This window comes from Felis catus, chromosome F1 (assembly GCF_018350175.1).
Source record: "Felis catus isolate Fca126 chromosome F1, F.catus_Fca126_mat1.0, whole genome shotgun sequence".
NCBI classification, from domain to species: Eukaryota; Metazoa; Chordata; class Mammalia; order Carnivora; family Felidae; genus Felis; species Felis catus.
In genome coordinates this window covers 53618295-53633226 of record NC_058384.1, presented here as the reverse complement: position 1 = coordinate 53633226, position 14932 = coordinate 53618295, and the positions used below count along the sequence as shown (strand labels likewise).

Here is a 14932-nt window from a genome sequence, read left to right as displayed (position 1 = left end):
AAGAGCTAGACTGGAAACTGGATTACAAAGCTATTGCAAAAAATACAAAAACATTGTTAAGTTTATTCTAAGTGGAAACAGACTTTGTATGTTGTTATTCTTTGAAACTATGGATATTGAAGATCCATTTTATACTTGACATTTATAAGAGGATTTTCTAAGTAAATACAGATTTTGAATGCGGATGAATTGTATCCTTTTGTGATATGTTATCTGAAATGTGTGTTATTGGCTAGTAATAATAGTGCCTTGTGTTTGTATAGAAATTTGCTTTCTAAAGCCTAACACAATTATATATATTGTTTTTAAAAGCAGTTATTGTCAAGGTAGTCTGCTGAAATTTATCCTCCTGTTGTAGATGAGAAAACTGAGACCTGCATAAGTTTTAGGGATTTTTCTAAGTCATGCAGAGTTAGAAATTAAAAAGTAAAATGTAATCTCTAATAGTCTGCAGAGTCCTTTACATTATTCTATGTTGTCTATTAATTCACTGTTTTGTGATTAATGAATTTATAACTATAATCCCTTTACTTTGATAGTCTGAGAAATGATCCTTTATTATTTCTCTCTCTTAGTGAGTCTGTACTTGTGTGAGTGTGTTGAATAGTTCAGGAATATCTATTTTTCTTTTCATCATTCTCTGTGTGTGTGTGTGTGTGTGTGTCTGTGTGTGTGCATGTGTGTGTGTTTAAGTGTGACCAGTCTAGTTTAATTGATTGAAAATCCCACCTCTGGTCTTAGGGGAACTGGGAAAATAATAACTCAGTGGGGTGCTCACCCTTTCAAACAGGCTAGGTTGACTCCTCCAAGTGAAACATACAACATAACAGCTGGAAGGTTGTTGTGTTTTTGTTTTGTTTTGTTTTGTTTTGTTTTGTTTTGTTTCAGCAAGAGAATAAAAAGTATACTCTAATTTGACTCATTTTCTGTAGTTGACTTCCTAAGAATAGTTTCATTGCTTGGTGGAATAATTCTCCTGTGAATTTAGATGAAGTGTTCCACTACTTGTTAAAATTTAAACAGTCAACATTAATTTTTGTGCATTCTCAGTGAGGGTGCCCTTATTGATTATAATCATTTTGCCAAATTAAAAAAAAATAAGTGCACTCTCATTTTAGGAGATATTAAAATAAAACTATTGAGTTGCTGCAATTTCTTTTGTTTTGTTTGACTGAATTTATATTCCTGATTAAAAAGTGAGTTTGATTATGGTATCCATGGGGGAAAGGATTCTGAATGCTATAGTGGTACAGCACTTCACCATTATCCTCAACTAGCTGGGTTATTGGAGTAAAGGAATACCAAATATCAAACAAATGGGAACTTCAGGAAAAGACTACTTTTAAGTGTTTATTTTCGAGAAAAAGAAAAGGGGAGGGGCACTGAGAGAGGGAGAGAGAGAATCCCAAGCAGGCTCCATGCTGTCAGAGCAAGAGCCCGACACAGGGCTGGATCTCACAAACTGTGAGCTCATGACCTGAGCTGAAATCAAGAATCAGATGCTTAACTAACTGAGCCATCCAGGCACACTGAAGCTACTTTTAAACAAGGATAAAACTCTTTAGTTCTTAAGATGGACAGGAGGTATATTCATAAGTTCTCTATTTATTTCAATGGACATCCTACTCTCAACACACCAAATATTTATAGTTTGTGATTCCCTATATCTTTGCTATCCAGTATGGTAGCCATATATGGCTATTTAAACCTCAAATTAATTAAAATTAAATAAAATGTAAACTTCCATTCTTCAGTCCCACTAACCAAAGCTCAAGTGCTCAATATTCATATGTGGCTAATGCCTACCATAAATAGACAGTACAGATCTAGAACATTTCCGTTATCAGAGTGTTCTATTGGATGCCATTGGAATAGATGGTGTTTTTTAAACTAAAATTTCAAATCATTTTGTCTCAGGACACTAGGGAATCATATGTGGAAAATAGAAAATATAACAGAAGAGTTCAAAATCCTCTTTTGTGCTTTTAAATAGCAGACTTTAGATAATAAAAAATTAGATAATTTGTCCTCTATTACTTCCTTGAACCCAGGACTCAAAAATCTTTGACAATTCTTCATCCTCAGATAAGCTCATAGCCAATAATAGCCTGCTGAAATTTTAATACGAAGATGTAATTCCAAACACTGAAGAGAAGCTTAAGGGGAGAAGAAATTTCTAGATGCCTTAGATTTTTATTTTCTTGGATTATTTTGAAGATGGAACATGGCTTGTAGAGTGAAATCTTTGAGAACCTACCATTTAGCTAATTTTGGCAAGGAATGCTAAAGGAAATCATGCATAAAATTTACAGATTCATATATATATATAAAGACATCTCATGGTTTGCCGTGGCAGAAGAGGAACTGAGTTGTTAATTATCTAAGTTGAACATTTTGCTCTGTGCCCTCTGTTCTTTACAAAATGTTGAAATAGAATCACAATCAATTGTTTCTCTTTGGAAAGCTGGCCAAGCTTTCTAGAAAGTAACAAATGCTACTTGTTCTAAGCTGTTTTAAGGTGAATTGTCTTTCATGGTTTAAGGCTATCAAATCTTGTATTCACATCATTTTAATATATGTTTATTGAAACAGGCCAAGACTTTGTGTATGCAGAAGCCAGTGTGAACACAGATGGAAATTAAAAGTCCACAGCTTTAGTTTAGGCCCTTAAAAAGTAGGCTTGGAGGTAATGATATTTGTTCCTTTCTTTGCTTGTACCTCTCAAACCCAGCCGACCCACTTAGAGCAGGAATGAACTTCAGCCTACACACTCAACTGTTTAAGAAGAAAAATCAAAACAAAACCTTAGTTTCAATAACTCACTTGTTACTCTGATCCCCTTTCCATCAGGTTTTAGGGAAAATCGCCATCTCTGTTCTTACTCCTTGGGTGTCCCAGAAGCCTCCAGAGAATTGCCAGTGTCCCACAACCTGAAGCATGCCGAGGCCTCGGTGTGTGGAAGGACGCTGGGCATTCTCTGCCCCTACGCACAGGCCCTGCAGTGGTGTGGTCACTTCAGAGCTCTGGGGGCTGTTGTACCTGGACCAGAGTTCATAAACCGCTGAGTTCACAGGCTCCTTTTCCTCATGTGGATGCCCTGTTTGGCTTTCAGAGTGGTTTTGCTTATTTGTCTTAATTTAAACCAGTTACTAAACTTTAAAAATCAGAAAGGTTACACATAAAATGACTGTTTTTAACAAAGTAAGACATCTGGCAACTTCAGGTCATTGTTCCTTTACTCTCCGCTGGCTGGCACAAATCTGTGACTCTTCACCCTGGCCTGGTTCTTCTCAAACCCCATGCTGTCTCTCGTGTCTCCAATTAGTCCATTTGAATCATTTTCTTTCCTTGATTGGCCTCTGTGAATTACAGCCCTAAGTTGATGCTGTGTTAACACAGGGGCTCTGCCCTTTGTGATCAGTAATCACCCACGGTAGTCACTGGGAGTTACAGGCTACAGGTTTCATGAGGGATCTTGTAACTTCTGGGGGAGGTAGCTCCCACTCAGGCAAGGGAAATTTTCCAGAAAAGGGGGCAGCCATGATCCAATGGTGATCAACAGCCACGTTTGAGCACTGGGATACCAGCTTGGTTAAGGGAATCTGGGTGGGGCACCAGCAGATGATAATATGAAATGTCTTTTACCAGAATAAGAAAGAATAGATAAATCATTTCCACAGGGAAATTTTGTTTAATCAGCAACATTTTATGGTAACTATTTGTTAGTCATTTAAATTGTGTTTAGTCCCATTCAAGGTATACTCTGTCTTGTGTTTTCAGTTCTTAGAACCCCATAAATACTCCACAACTGCCTTGATTTTGAGTGTGATGTACACAAGTACATGTGTACCCGTGTGTGAGTGTCTAGAGATAGAAGCTAAGTTCTTGAATGTAACAAGTGCTTTTTGTTTTTGTTTTTGTTTTTGTTTTTAATATTCAGCGCCAACCCAGCTGAGGCCTCCTGTGGTCGAAGGAATCAACAGCACAACCATCCGTGTTGGATGGCTCACACCTGAAGAACTGAATGGACCCTCTCCTACATACCATCTAGAAAGGAGAGAGACATCTCTCCCAGCTCCAATGGCCACGATGATGAAAGGAATTCGCTTCATAGGGAATGGATATTATAAATTTCCCAGCTCCACACACCCAGTCAATACAGACTTTACTGGTGAGTGTATTTGGCATTACTTTATTGAAGAGGCACTAAGCACCAAGCTGTTTCTTATTATTTTGAAAGCCCTTCATAATGAATTTTTTCTATGTTTGTCTACAGAAATACTCATTCAGACCTTTTATAACTTGATTGTGTCAGTATGTCCACCTTCTTAGTATTCTAGGCAGGGGCGGGAAGTGAGTAAGTAGCAGAAAGAAAAGTAAAATATAGATGTGGAAAGATAGCTTTATTTGATCAAAGTATATGCTGGAAATGAGACCATTTACCAGAGTGTGTTCCTCAGAACGCTTCACGTGCTCTACCAAATAAAAAAAAAAAAAAGAATTCTGTGGGCAGATGAGTTTGAGAAATGCCCCATGAGGTTGGAGATTCTCAGTACATGTCAGGTTCTTAAAGTCTCTAAAAAGAATTATAAGAGAGCTATCTAATTTTTCTTAGCCCAATATTCCAGATCCTTATTTGTTAATTTTTTTTAAAGCATGCTCACTATCAGTAGGTTTTGTGGAGAGCATTATGGGAAAAACTAATTTCAGGGAAACATACCTTCTATAGGTAAGTGATGCACTTGCTTAAGGCACTTAAGGCACTTAAGCAATCTCAGGAATCAACAAAAACAATGTTTTCACACAATATTTTTAGAAATGAAAACCAACGCCAAAAAATTCCCAATAAAATCCCAAATTTTAAAATGAAGACTGGATCCATTCCTTTCTTGCATGACCCTGTAATCCCACCTCATTTGCCTCACCCAACTCCTGGTCTTGCTGGTCCTACAATATTCCAGGCATTCTGTTACCTTTCTGAATTAGAATTTTTAAGAATTCTGTTTCACTATAATTATAGAAAACTATAACTATTTATGTTACATATTCCACCTTCCCAATTAAAAAAAATTAAAAGGAATAAGGTACATATGATTCTGTAAACTCATAATGATATTCATTTAATCCACGGGAAAGTCACTTTGGAGCAAATAGTCTTTAAAATGTTGCATATGTTGAGTACAATGAAGTGGAATTTGAGCTACAAAATGTGGCTCAAATATTATTGCTTTATTTTTTAAAGTTTATTTACTTATTTATTTATTTTTATTTTTTTTCAACGTTTATTTATTTTTGGGGGGACAGAGAGAGACAGAGCATGAACGGGGGAGGGGCAGAGAGAGAGGGAGACACAGAATCGGAAACAGGCTCCAGGCTCCGAGCCGTCAGCCCAGAGCCTGACGCAGGGCTCGAACTCACGGACCGCGAGATGGTGACCTGGCTGAAGTCGGACGCTTAACCGACTGCGCCACCCAGGCGCCCCTAAAGTTTATTTATTTTTAAGAGAGACAGAGAGAGAGCATGAGTAGGGGAGGGGCAGAGAGGAAGAGAGAGGGAGAGGGAGAATCCGAAGCAGACTCGACACTGTCAGCGTAGAGCCTGATGCAGGGCTCGAACCGCGAAACTGTGAGATCATGACCTGAGCCTAAATTAAGAGCCTGACGCTTAACTGACTGAGCCACCCAGGTACCCCTATTGCTTTGTTTTTATTTAAAATAGTAAACAGTTTGCTTTTAAGTGAGCCTGATGTACATTTGTAATGAATGATCTTCTAGCCAAGGTATATTGAGGTGAATACCCCTGGTCTAGTACATCAAAATCATCATTGTGTGTTAGAAATTCAACCACTGAGATCTCATAAAATGTTCCACTTCCGTTTAATACTTGTAAATGTCAAAGAAAGGAAAGAAAAGAAAAGAAAAAAAAATCTGGCAAAGAAGCTACGGATGTAAAGTTAAAAAGCCTTTCCTCCAATGGAAATAGAAACTGCCTTCCTGGTCCAAGATTTGGCACGCGCTGTGTTTCTTCGAGGAAACAACATTCGTTTCCATTCAGCTGGGCCTATCTGCTGCAAGTATGTCAGCTTGGATTTGCGGGCTAGCCAGCAGACAGATTTTTGATGGGATCACCTACTGTTGTTGCAGTGAAAGATAGAGTGGCCCGTCCACCGTTAATAAATTTAGTCGTCTGCACGCTCTCCCTAGCCGGCCTTATACTCTGAGGTGCAAGGGCTAGGGGCAGATGTAGCGTCTGGGAAGTTTTCCAAATTCCTCTTTAAAAAAGTTAGGCCGTAAACACTGGCCTCACTAAGCAGGATCCTTCTGTCTATAACAAAGCCTCCAGCTGCACAGAAAATGTGTTTGGAGTACACATCATTTGAAGGACAAGGCGGGGAGATCACAATTTTGGCTCGAAGTGCTCCCTAGAGGTTTGGTGATTCCCAGAGAATAAGAAGTTTTGCATTCAGGCACGTTCTGGGGCAATACTAGCTCCTTTTTATTAGCACCTTCACCTTACTTTTAAGGTTCTCTTTAACTTTTAAACCAGGTCTGCGTCAAATTATTGGTTTGATCCTTTGGCTCCATTGGCAGGTTTGGTTGAATAATTTTATTGAGCTGGGCCCGTGGTTAAATGAAGTTTACTCAATCAATAAGCTGGGACAATTTACAAAACCAATGCGATAACTGTCTCTAAACTTGCATCTTTCCTAAGCAGAGCAGTATGTGCATAATTCGCACCTTCCATTCATTTTACTTAAATATTCTCTCATTCAATCCCTACAAGCCTGTAGGTAGGAATTTTACCCTTAGAGCACAGAGGAAAGGAGAATCAGTATGTGGCTTCCCTGAGGTACGACAGCTACTGAATTTCAGGGTTCGAATATGAATTGGAAACTTCTGATTCAATGGCTGGTGCTTTGCCACGGAAGGGAAAGGCACACACGTGGACAGTTTTTTGGAAGGTGTAGAATGAGAGTATGTGACAGTAATAAATGAGGATGGGATAAAATTATCAATCAAATATTCCTTACCCAACACTGCTAAACTTTTTTGGATTTTTTCTTTCAGTTGCTGACTTTTCAGGTACAAATAGTTAATAGGGTTGGCTTATTTATTTACTTACATCTCCAAAGCCATCTAGGGATCACATTTTTTCCATAGCAATTGATTCCAGATTGTTCTTAGAAGCTAGATGTTTAATGTCTGAATGAAATTATTTTAATGGGCTGAAGTGCTATCTGTCAAATGGTGCTATCAACTTCTTTTCTATATATCTTATGCAGAATTTTATATCCTGAGGCAAATTTAATGAGCCAATTTTGGAAATCTCAAAAATGATTAATTGTGTTTAATAAGTGAATAATTGTAAGACCTAAGATGCTTTTATTTTGAATTATTCACTTTAAAATATCAAACTCTAACTAAAATGACTCTTGAAATATGGATGGAGATATCCAATACTCAAAGACAAGTATACAGTTATGTACATTACTGTGCATATGTTATATATAAAAAAAATAAGTCAGATTTTACCCATTGATGACAACACTTATAAATACATTCATAACATGTTCTGTAGTCATGGACGATGTTGTTAAAATTTCAGTATAGATAATCTCATTATTGCAGCTCAAGAAAGGAATCTCTTATATAACTCACACCTCTTCCATATTTGCCTTAAATGTTTTTAGTGAGTAGGATATAATGAAAATAGTAGATGTTCTAACATGTTGCTTAATATTGTAAATTATTTAGCCTTGTGTTGTAAATGAACTCTATCAAAATTGACTTCTGGGAAGAAAAATTATTCAGGTGCCTCTTTTTTAGAGTCTGTTTTTGGTACCTTTTCCTTTTGAATACAAGCGTTCTTTCAAAAATCTAATCTCTAGGAAGGATATATTATCAGTCATTTACATCACAGTATAAATTTAAGATCAGGTATTAACTCCTCTACTTCTATATGAGTAACAATGAGTGCTTTGGGAGAAATCTGATAAATTTCAGATCCAGGCCCTGTTATTTATTAGCTACAGGTAATTAGATACACCACTTAATCGTTTCTGTATCTTTGTTTCCTTTTCTTTAAAATTGGCATAATACTACGTACAATAGTGATATCTAGAAGTAGGTGAGAATGAGAGGCAATATCCACCTCCTGAACTTTGCAGTGTCTGCCATGCAGGTTACTTAAAAGTCTAAACATTAGCTGTTTATCATTACTCATTTAACAAATGTTTAAGTGTTTACCATGAGACAGGCACGCTTCTAAGAGTCCTCTGAAATCTATAAAGTTAGTATTCTATTAATTCGTCTCCTGTTACACATATATTGTGCCTGAATGTTATATTTAAGGTATGAGCAATATGTAATTTCTATATTAAAATATGATATTTAATTTTGTTATTGAAAATAGTTAAATTAATCTGCCTAGTATTGAAACATTGGATAAACTATTTTTCTGTGGATCTAATCGTGCTCATCTATTAAATGAAGGATTATGCTAGATGACCAATGCCTCTAACTTCTCAAATTCCAAATCAACGAATATAGAATATTTAAGTAGCTTCAAAAAGTCAAAATAGAGGTTGTTACCAAAACATCTGAGTTTATAAATAACCATATTTTTGAACAAATTTTTCAGAGATCATTTTTTCATATGATATTATGTTCATAATTTATGATTAACATAAATTTGTTTTTCATATGGGGATACATTAATTTATAGGGATAACTTAAATGATATGGAGAGAAATACTCAATATAAAATGGATATTCAATTCTTGGGTTATGTCAGAATGTGTAAAGAAGCAGCAAATTCAACATAAGCTCATAATATTTTAACTAGAAAATCATATAAATACTCATGGCAAAATATTTTTCTGGTTACATGGGGTTAACAATACTTCCTCCTTCCAAAATAAGAGTAGCAAATAGAACATTCTCTACCTTCTACAGTTGGAAGGGGTGATCATTGTGTCTTCAGAGGGAAAAAAAAATGCTCATTCTTTTTTCAGGAATGCAGAGTAAATCCACTTGATTTACACAAAGAATTTAGTCCTTTCCATGCAATGCTAGTAATCCAAAGGGAACCTGGTAAAAACAGCAAACTAAACTACCGCTCAGACTAGCATTCCAAAGGTGACCCTCTCTCCTTGTCACTTTTTCTTCCTATTAGCGAAAACAGGCCCGTGATCGTTTGGGGGAAGGTTTGACTATTGTCGTATCCAGCCGCCAATCACAGCCTTTTAAACTGCCTTTACTGGTGACCCTGCCCAGAAATCAGGAACTGCCTTTGGGGAGATCTTTGTAGCAAACCACTGGGGAGATGAGCATACATGTGCACCTGGATGTAATTCCCTTTTATTTGTCTTCACGAGGAATGTGATTACTGATGTTGAATATCTTGCAGATGAGAACTCTGTACACTTTCTTCATAATAATGCTGTTCAAGGACACTAAATGATTGTCAGACATTTTTGTCTTGTGGTTTTTGCCTTCCCCAAAATGACTGAACTAGAATGCTTTAGGATACAGAAATACAATTAATTACCAACCTATGAAGAGAGAAAGGCAACTCCCCAAATCGATATTCCTTAAAAGCATATATTTTATATATATTTTTTTACTCTATGATATATGTGCTTTATTATTATTATTTATTATTTTTAGTGAGCTGGAACATTTAAGTACTTCATTAAAAGAAAGCTCATTATAAGCAGTTATAGAGAAGGTGCAAGCAGAGTAAACCTCTTCAGATAGACTAATTAGTAAAAGCATATTAATTCTGACCTTCAACACCCTTGCTTTCCCAGGGTTTGTTTTCCTCCAACAGGGAGCAAGTAATTTTACCAGAAAGTTCTTAAAATCAAACAAACAAATAAAATAATAAAACAAATAAAATGCCAAGTCCTCATAAGGCAGATTTAAATCTCAAGTTTTATTTGACCTTTGATGTTAGATTTTAGTCATAGTTACTGAAAAACAGATATATGAATCAACTATCTGGCCTAACAGTTTAATGAACAGGCAGTGATGATACAGAAAGAGAAAGGCAAGAGCAGGAACACGGACCTTGTCAGCAGAGAAGTGGTTTCCAGGCAGTGAAGAGGCTCGTAATGTGTTTCTGGTCGTGACACAATAAGGAGAGATTGTGAATATCTGGTTGAGAGCATCTGTGGATTCATAGGGACGAGGGCCCAACTGTGTATCTTCTTGGAATCACAGAAGTCAGACTAACCCATGGTGACTTGGGATATTAAGAAGTAAGTGAAAATTGTTTTGTTTTTACTACCTTTAATGGAGATGTGTAAAGATAGCATTGTTGGGTGGGAAAGGACCATGTTTTTCCCCACTCAACAAATGCATCACAAAGGCCGATTTAAGTGACTGCATGTGTTTAAACCCTTGTATTTTTTAAAGTGACACATGTTGAAGCACATTCCCATAATGTCACCTTGGGTTTGAAATGTTAACGGTAGGGTTGGTTTGGGAGTACTACGTTCAGTTTCGCTTTTGAATTTTATCTCTGATTGCTGAAAATAATCATTTCAACACCTGGCTTTTTCTTTCACCAAAACTTATACCAGTTGACTCTTGCTTAGGTGGTCAAGTTTAATGAAATTGCAAGTTTCCCTTTGCATGAAGAAACCTTCCTCCCTTTTTAACTTTTACAGTGTCAGTCTAGAGCAGGGGGTTACAGAGTTCACCTGTAAATGTCCAGACATTAAATATTGTCTGCTCAGCAAGCCGTGAGGTCTCTGTCCCAACTCCTCAGCTCTGCCATGGTCGTGTGAAAGCAGCCATAGGTGATATAGAAACAAATAAGTGTAGCCTCATTGTTTTGGGTAAAAACATTTTATTTACAACAAAAACAGACATCAGGCTGGTAGCTTGCCTATTTTTGGTCAAGAGTCTAGTCTAAGTTGCTTAAATTAATATGTAATTTCAGGGGCACCTGGGTGGCTCAGTTGGTTGGGCATCTGACTTCAGCTCAGGTCATGATCTCGCAGCTTGTGAGTTTGAGCCCCGCATCAGGCTCTGTGCTGACAGCTCGGAGCCTGGAGCCTGCTTTGGCTTCTCTGTCTCCCTCTCTCTGCCCCTTCCCCAGCTCACACTCTGTCTCTCTCTCTCTCTCTCTCTCTCTCTCTCTCTCTCTCAAAAATAAACATGAAAAAAATTAAAGAAATGTATGTAATTTTATCATTAACAGTACATTTTTCTTTCTTCTGCCCTAATGCCAGGAACCCTAAAAATGAGTACAGGGTAGCTCAGATAAAACAAACAGGAGAGGACCAACACAACAAAACAGATAATAATGCTTGATAAATGGAAATGTTTGGAAACCACATCTAGTTTTTCCCAACAGGGGCTTCTGTGGCCAGTAAGCCAGCCAGCATTGACCATGTCAATAGGACCGAATAATATTTACATTTGGGGCAAACCGTTTCTGTTAGCTGATAATGCTTTTAGTCAGCTTTAAAGTATCTGCTGTTTCCTTCTCTCTGTTTATCAAGCCGAGCTGTATTGTCACCTGATATACACACTGCACATGTGTTCTCACACACTCATGTCACATTCTCAAACGCACTGTTCCCACCAGGTCCCCAGGTTTTCTATGCGGTCTCACATTTACCTACTTCAATTGTCCAATGTGGTCACTTACAATATGTTTGCCATTTAAACATCTTCACTAGGGCTTCATTGCTAAAGAAAAAAAAATGTCTCCATCTTTTTTTGTTTAATGTTTATTTGTTTTTGAGAGAGAGAGACCGAGTACAAGTGGAGGAGGGGCAGAGAGAGAAGGAGACCCAGAATCCGAAGCAGACTCCAGGCTCTGAGCCGTCAGCACAGAGCCCGATGTGGGGCTCCAACCCACACACTGTGAGATCATTACCTGGGCCAGCCAGACCCTTAACCTACCAAGCCACCCAGGCACCCCAGTTGTCTCCATCTTTTAATGGCAGTTAGCATCAATATAATGAGATTAATTTTAGTTCCTTCTTCTTCCTTAAATGGGTAGAAAGAGGAACTTTGAACAGAAAAAGAATCATCATAGTCAGCAGTGATAGAGAAACTAGCCCCTATGAAAAAGTTGAATGAAGTGAATTATTTTGTATATTTTTTTTTGGAAAAAACTAATTAAAAGTACTTAAAGAGCTAGATTTACTCTTATGTTATAACCATTAGGATAAATATATAACACCCACAGAGGAGTATAGCTTAATTTCATTTCTACTAAGCTTGAAATTCCAATAATATTGTTGCCAAAATGCCTTATCTTTCAAAACTATGTTCTAGTGATCTGAAGAAATGTTTTACAAAACCATGCATTAAGAGTCCCATGTGAGCAGGGAAACTTCGAGTACAATTATGCAGACCACAGTTAAGTTCCGCACATTGAAGGCAGTTCACAGACATGGCCCTCAGGTGTTTGTTTGGAGATTCAAGAAGGGAAACTCAGTTACATACATTGTCGTGACTAAGGAGCAGCCTCATTTAAGTCCTTTGGCTTTAACTGCAACTTGAACAGAGAGGCATAAAGAGGAAGGAGGGGACAAAACACCTGAAGAGACATTCTGGCAATGGTGGCCATGCCAACTTCACAAAGGGGGTCCTGGGAGAGTTTCATAAAGGAGATATAGGGACTTACGGGAGGTGTGTAGGGATGAATGGTTTAATGACCCTTCCTCCTACATAGGCAGAAAATTGAAAAAGAATGCAGATGCCTCCTTCTTGTCTTCTGCTTCTCTTAATTTTTCTCTGCTGAAATCCATTCATTCTTCTGTGTATACCACTGTGTCTACCAAAGTGAATAGCACCGATTGCCTGACATAGAAACCTGGGAAATTTCTTGAATGTGACTTCTCACACCCTTTCTCACATTGCACCCATGATTCCAACTCTGGCCATTCTTTCTCTTACACAACTCTTGGAACCATCCATCGGTCCTATGGCTACTCCCTGATCCCGGTCTGTGGTGTGGGTCTCCTTACCAACAGTTTCACTCTTTTTCTAGGCTGGGTTTCTGATGAATAAGCTGTCTTGCCATTCTCTTGCTTAAAACCTTTCAGTAGTTTCCCATTGAGATGCCCTGCATGAAGTCTTTGCTGCTTACCTTTCAGCCTCATCTTTCCATCCATGTATCTCCTGGTTTACCCTCCAGCTATATGACTTTCAGTTCCTGCTGTCTGAATGCACCACTCCATCTTAGAAGCCCAGGTCTTAGAACAGACCCATGCTTTTGCCTGGAATGCCTTCCCTTCTTTGAATGGGCTTTTTTTCATTTCACAGACTAATCCTACCTATCATTAAAGTGTCAGCCGAGCTGTTCCTCTCAGTGGCCTCCCCCCACCCCATACCAAATCTAGATTAGGGGCCTCTCCTATGCACCACCAAAGAAAACAAGAATTTCTCTGTTGTATTCCTACCGCACTCTATTAGAGTCGTGTGCTCACTTACCTAGGTCCCAAGCGGACTGAAATGATGACCGTTTTCTTCTAACATTTGTCCTTACACAGCATAGGACCACATGTGCAATAAATATCTGTTGAATAAAGAATTAGCTAAATGAGATAGATAGAGAAGAGGGAAATTTGTAAGAAAGATTGCTTAGCTGTAAGAATGACTTAATGGTAAGATTCACAGTGTGTTAGGACATATTACATAATCTTGAGGCCTACCTTGTTGGAAGTTTTGATGGCTTAGTGATAACTCCCATTTGTTTTGATTCTGTTGGCCTAAGATGCATAAGAAAGTGTGTTTTATGCTATATGGTACTTGAGGTGAAAAGAAATTCTTATTAATGGTCCTGAGTGGCTGGTGGTGTTCCTTCCATGTCAATTGTTTCAGCAAGAGTGCTGTATCAGGAATTGTTTTCTGCCCCACAGCCCTCGCATTGTGCTGTTGGAAACTAGGTGTTGTGCGTCTCTTAGATACAGGATCTCCTTAGGCTTATTAAATTTTGAGGTTAATGAATATTTTGACACTTTTACCTATACCTATCATTAGGGCTTATTGCAATAGGTTTAAGATGACAGTCATAATAAACATATATAGTACAATAAAAAGCACTTTTAATCTTGAAAGTGCTTTATAAACAACAGTGATCAATGCTATGGATGGATTAACAGCATCCAACTGATTGAATTCCATTTCAAGGGCAATGGACGTATTGATGTCGGTATTCTGGTGCAGAAGGAAGGAAGCAAGGGCAGCGGCGTGAAAAGTGCAGGGTCTGGAGTCAGATGCTCCGCGTTTAAAATCTGGCTCCCCAACATGCTGTGTGCAACTCGGCATGAGTCACTTACCAGCTCTGTAGCTCAGTGTCCCCATCTGTAAAATGGATTATTATAGGGTTTTAGTGCAGGAATCACCATAAAGGGTTGGCACAGGATATATTTGTGGTCACTGTTATACATGCATTTATGGATGACGTTTTTTAATTCAGAATTTCACATTATGTGCCTTTCCCTTCATACGTACATTTTACGTGCCCAAACCACATAAATCTTGATGATACTCCTTTATAACTTCTCTCTACTACATGTCTCTGATAAGTCACTTTCTTTTATGCAATCTGTGAACTTCTGACCTTTGTGTTTTTAGCTGCCTTTCTTCTTTCTCTAGAGACTTAGATGCTCCACACCTCATTTCTGCATTTCTAGTGGCTACCTTTCTATTTTAACATGCACTTGTAAATCTAACTCTATTTCCTCTCTTTTCTTCATAATCAGTCTTCTCAAAAAATAAGATGCTCTGCATGTCCATTCCTCACTGCAATCACTTCTCCATCTGTCGCTTACATTTCTTCTCCCACTGCTTCATTGTAAATGCCTTATTCAAGATTAACAGTTTTCAAAATGCAACTTTTTACAATCCCTACCCTATGTGCCCCTCAATAATAATGGCACCATTATATACTTTTAAAAATACAA

At 37.9% G+C, this 14932-nt stretch overlaps 1 protein-coding gene across 2 annotated transcripts in view; it reads left to right on the top strand.

The window, feature by feature from the left end:
• USH2A (usherin) overlaps positions 1–14932 on the top strand; it is a 773795-nt gene that overhangs the window by 258033 nt on the left and 500830 nt on the right. For both annotated transcript variants that reach the window (XM_045048458.1, XM_045048459.1), the window contains one exon: positions 3941–4171. In XM_045048458.1, coding sequence (XP_044904393.1) covers positions 3941–4171 — 231 coding nt within the window. The remainder of the gene's footprint in view (positions 1–3940; positions 4172–14932) is intronic.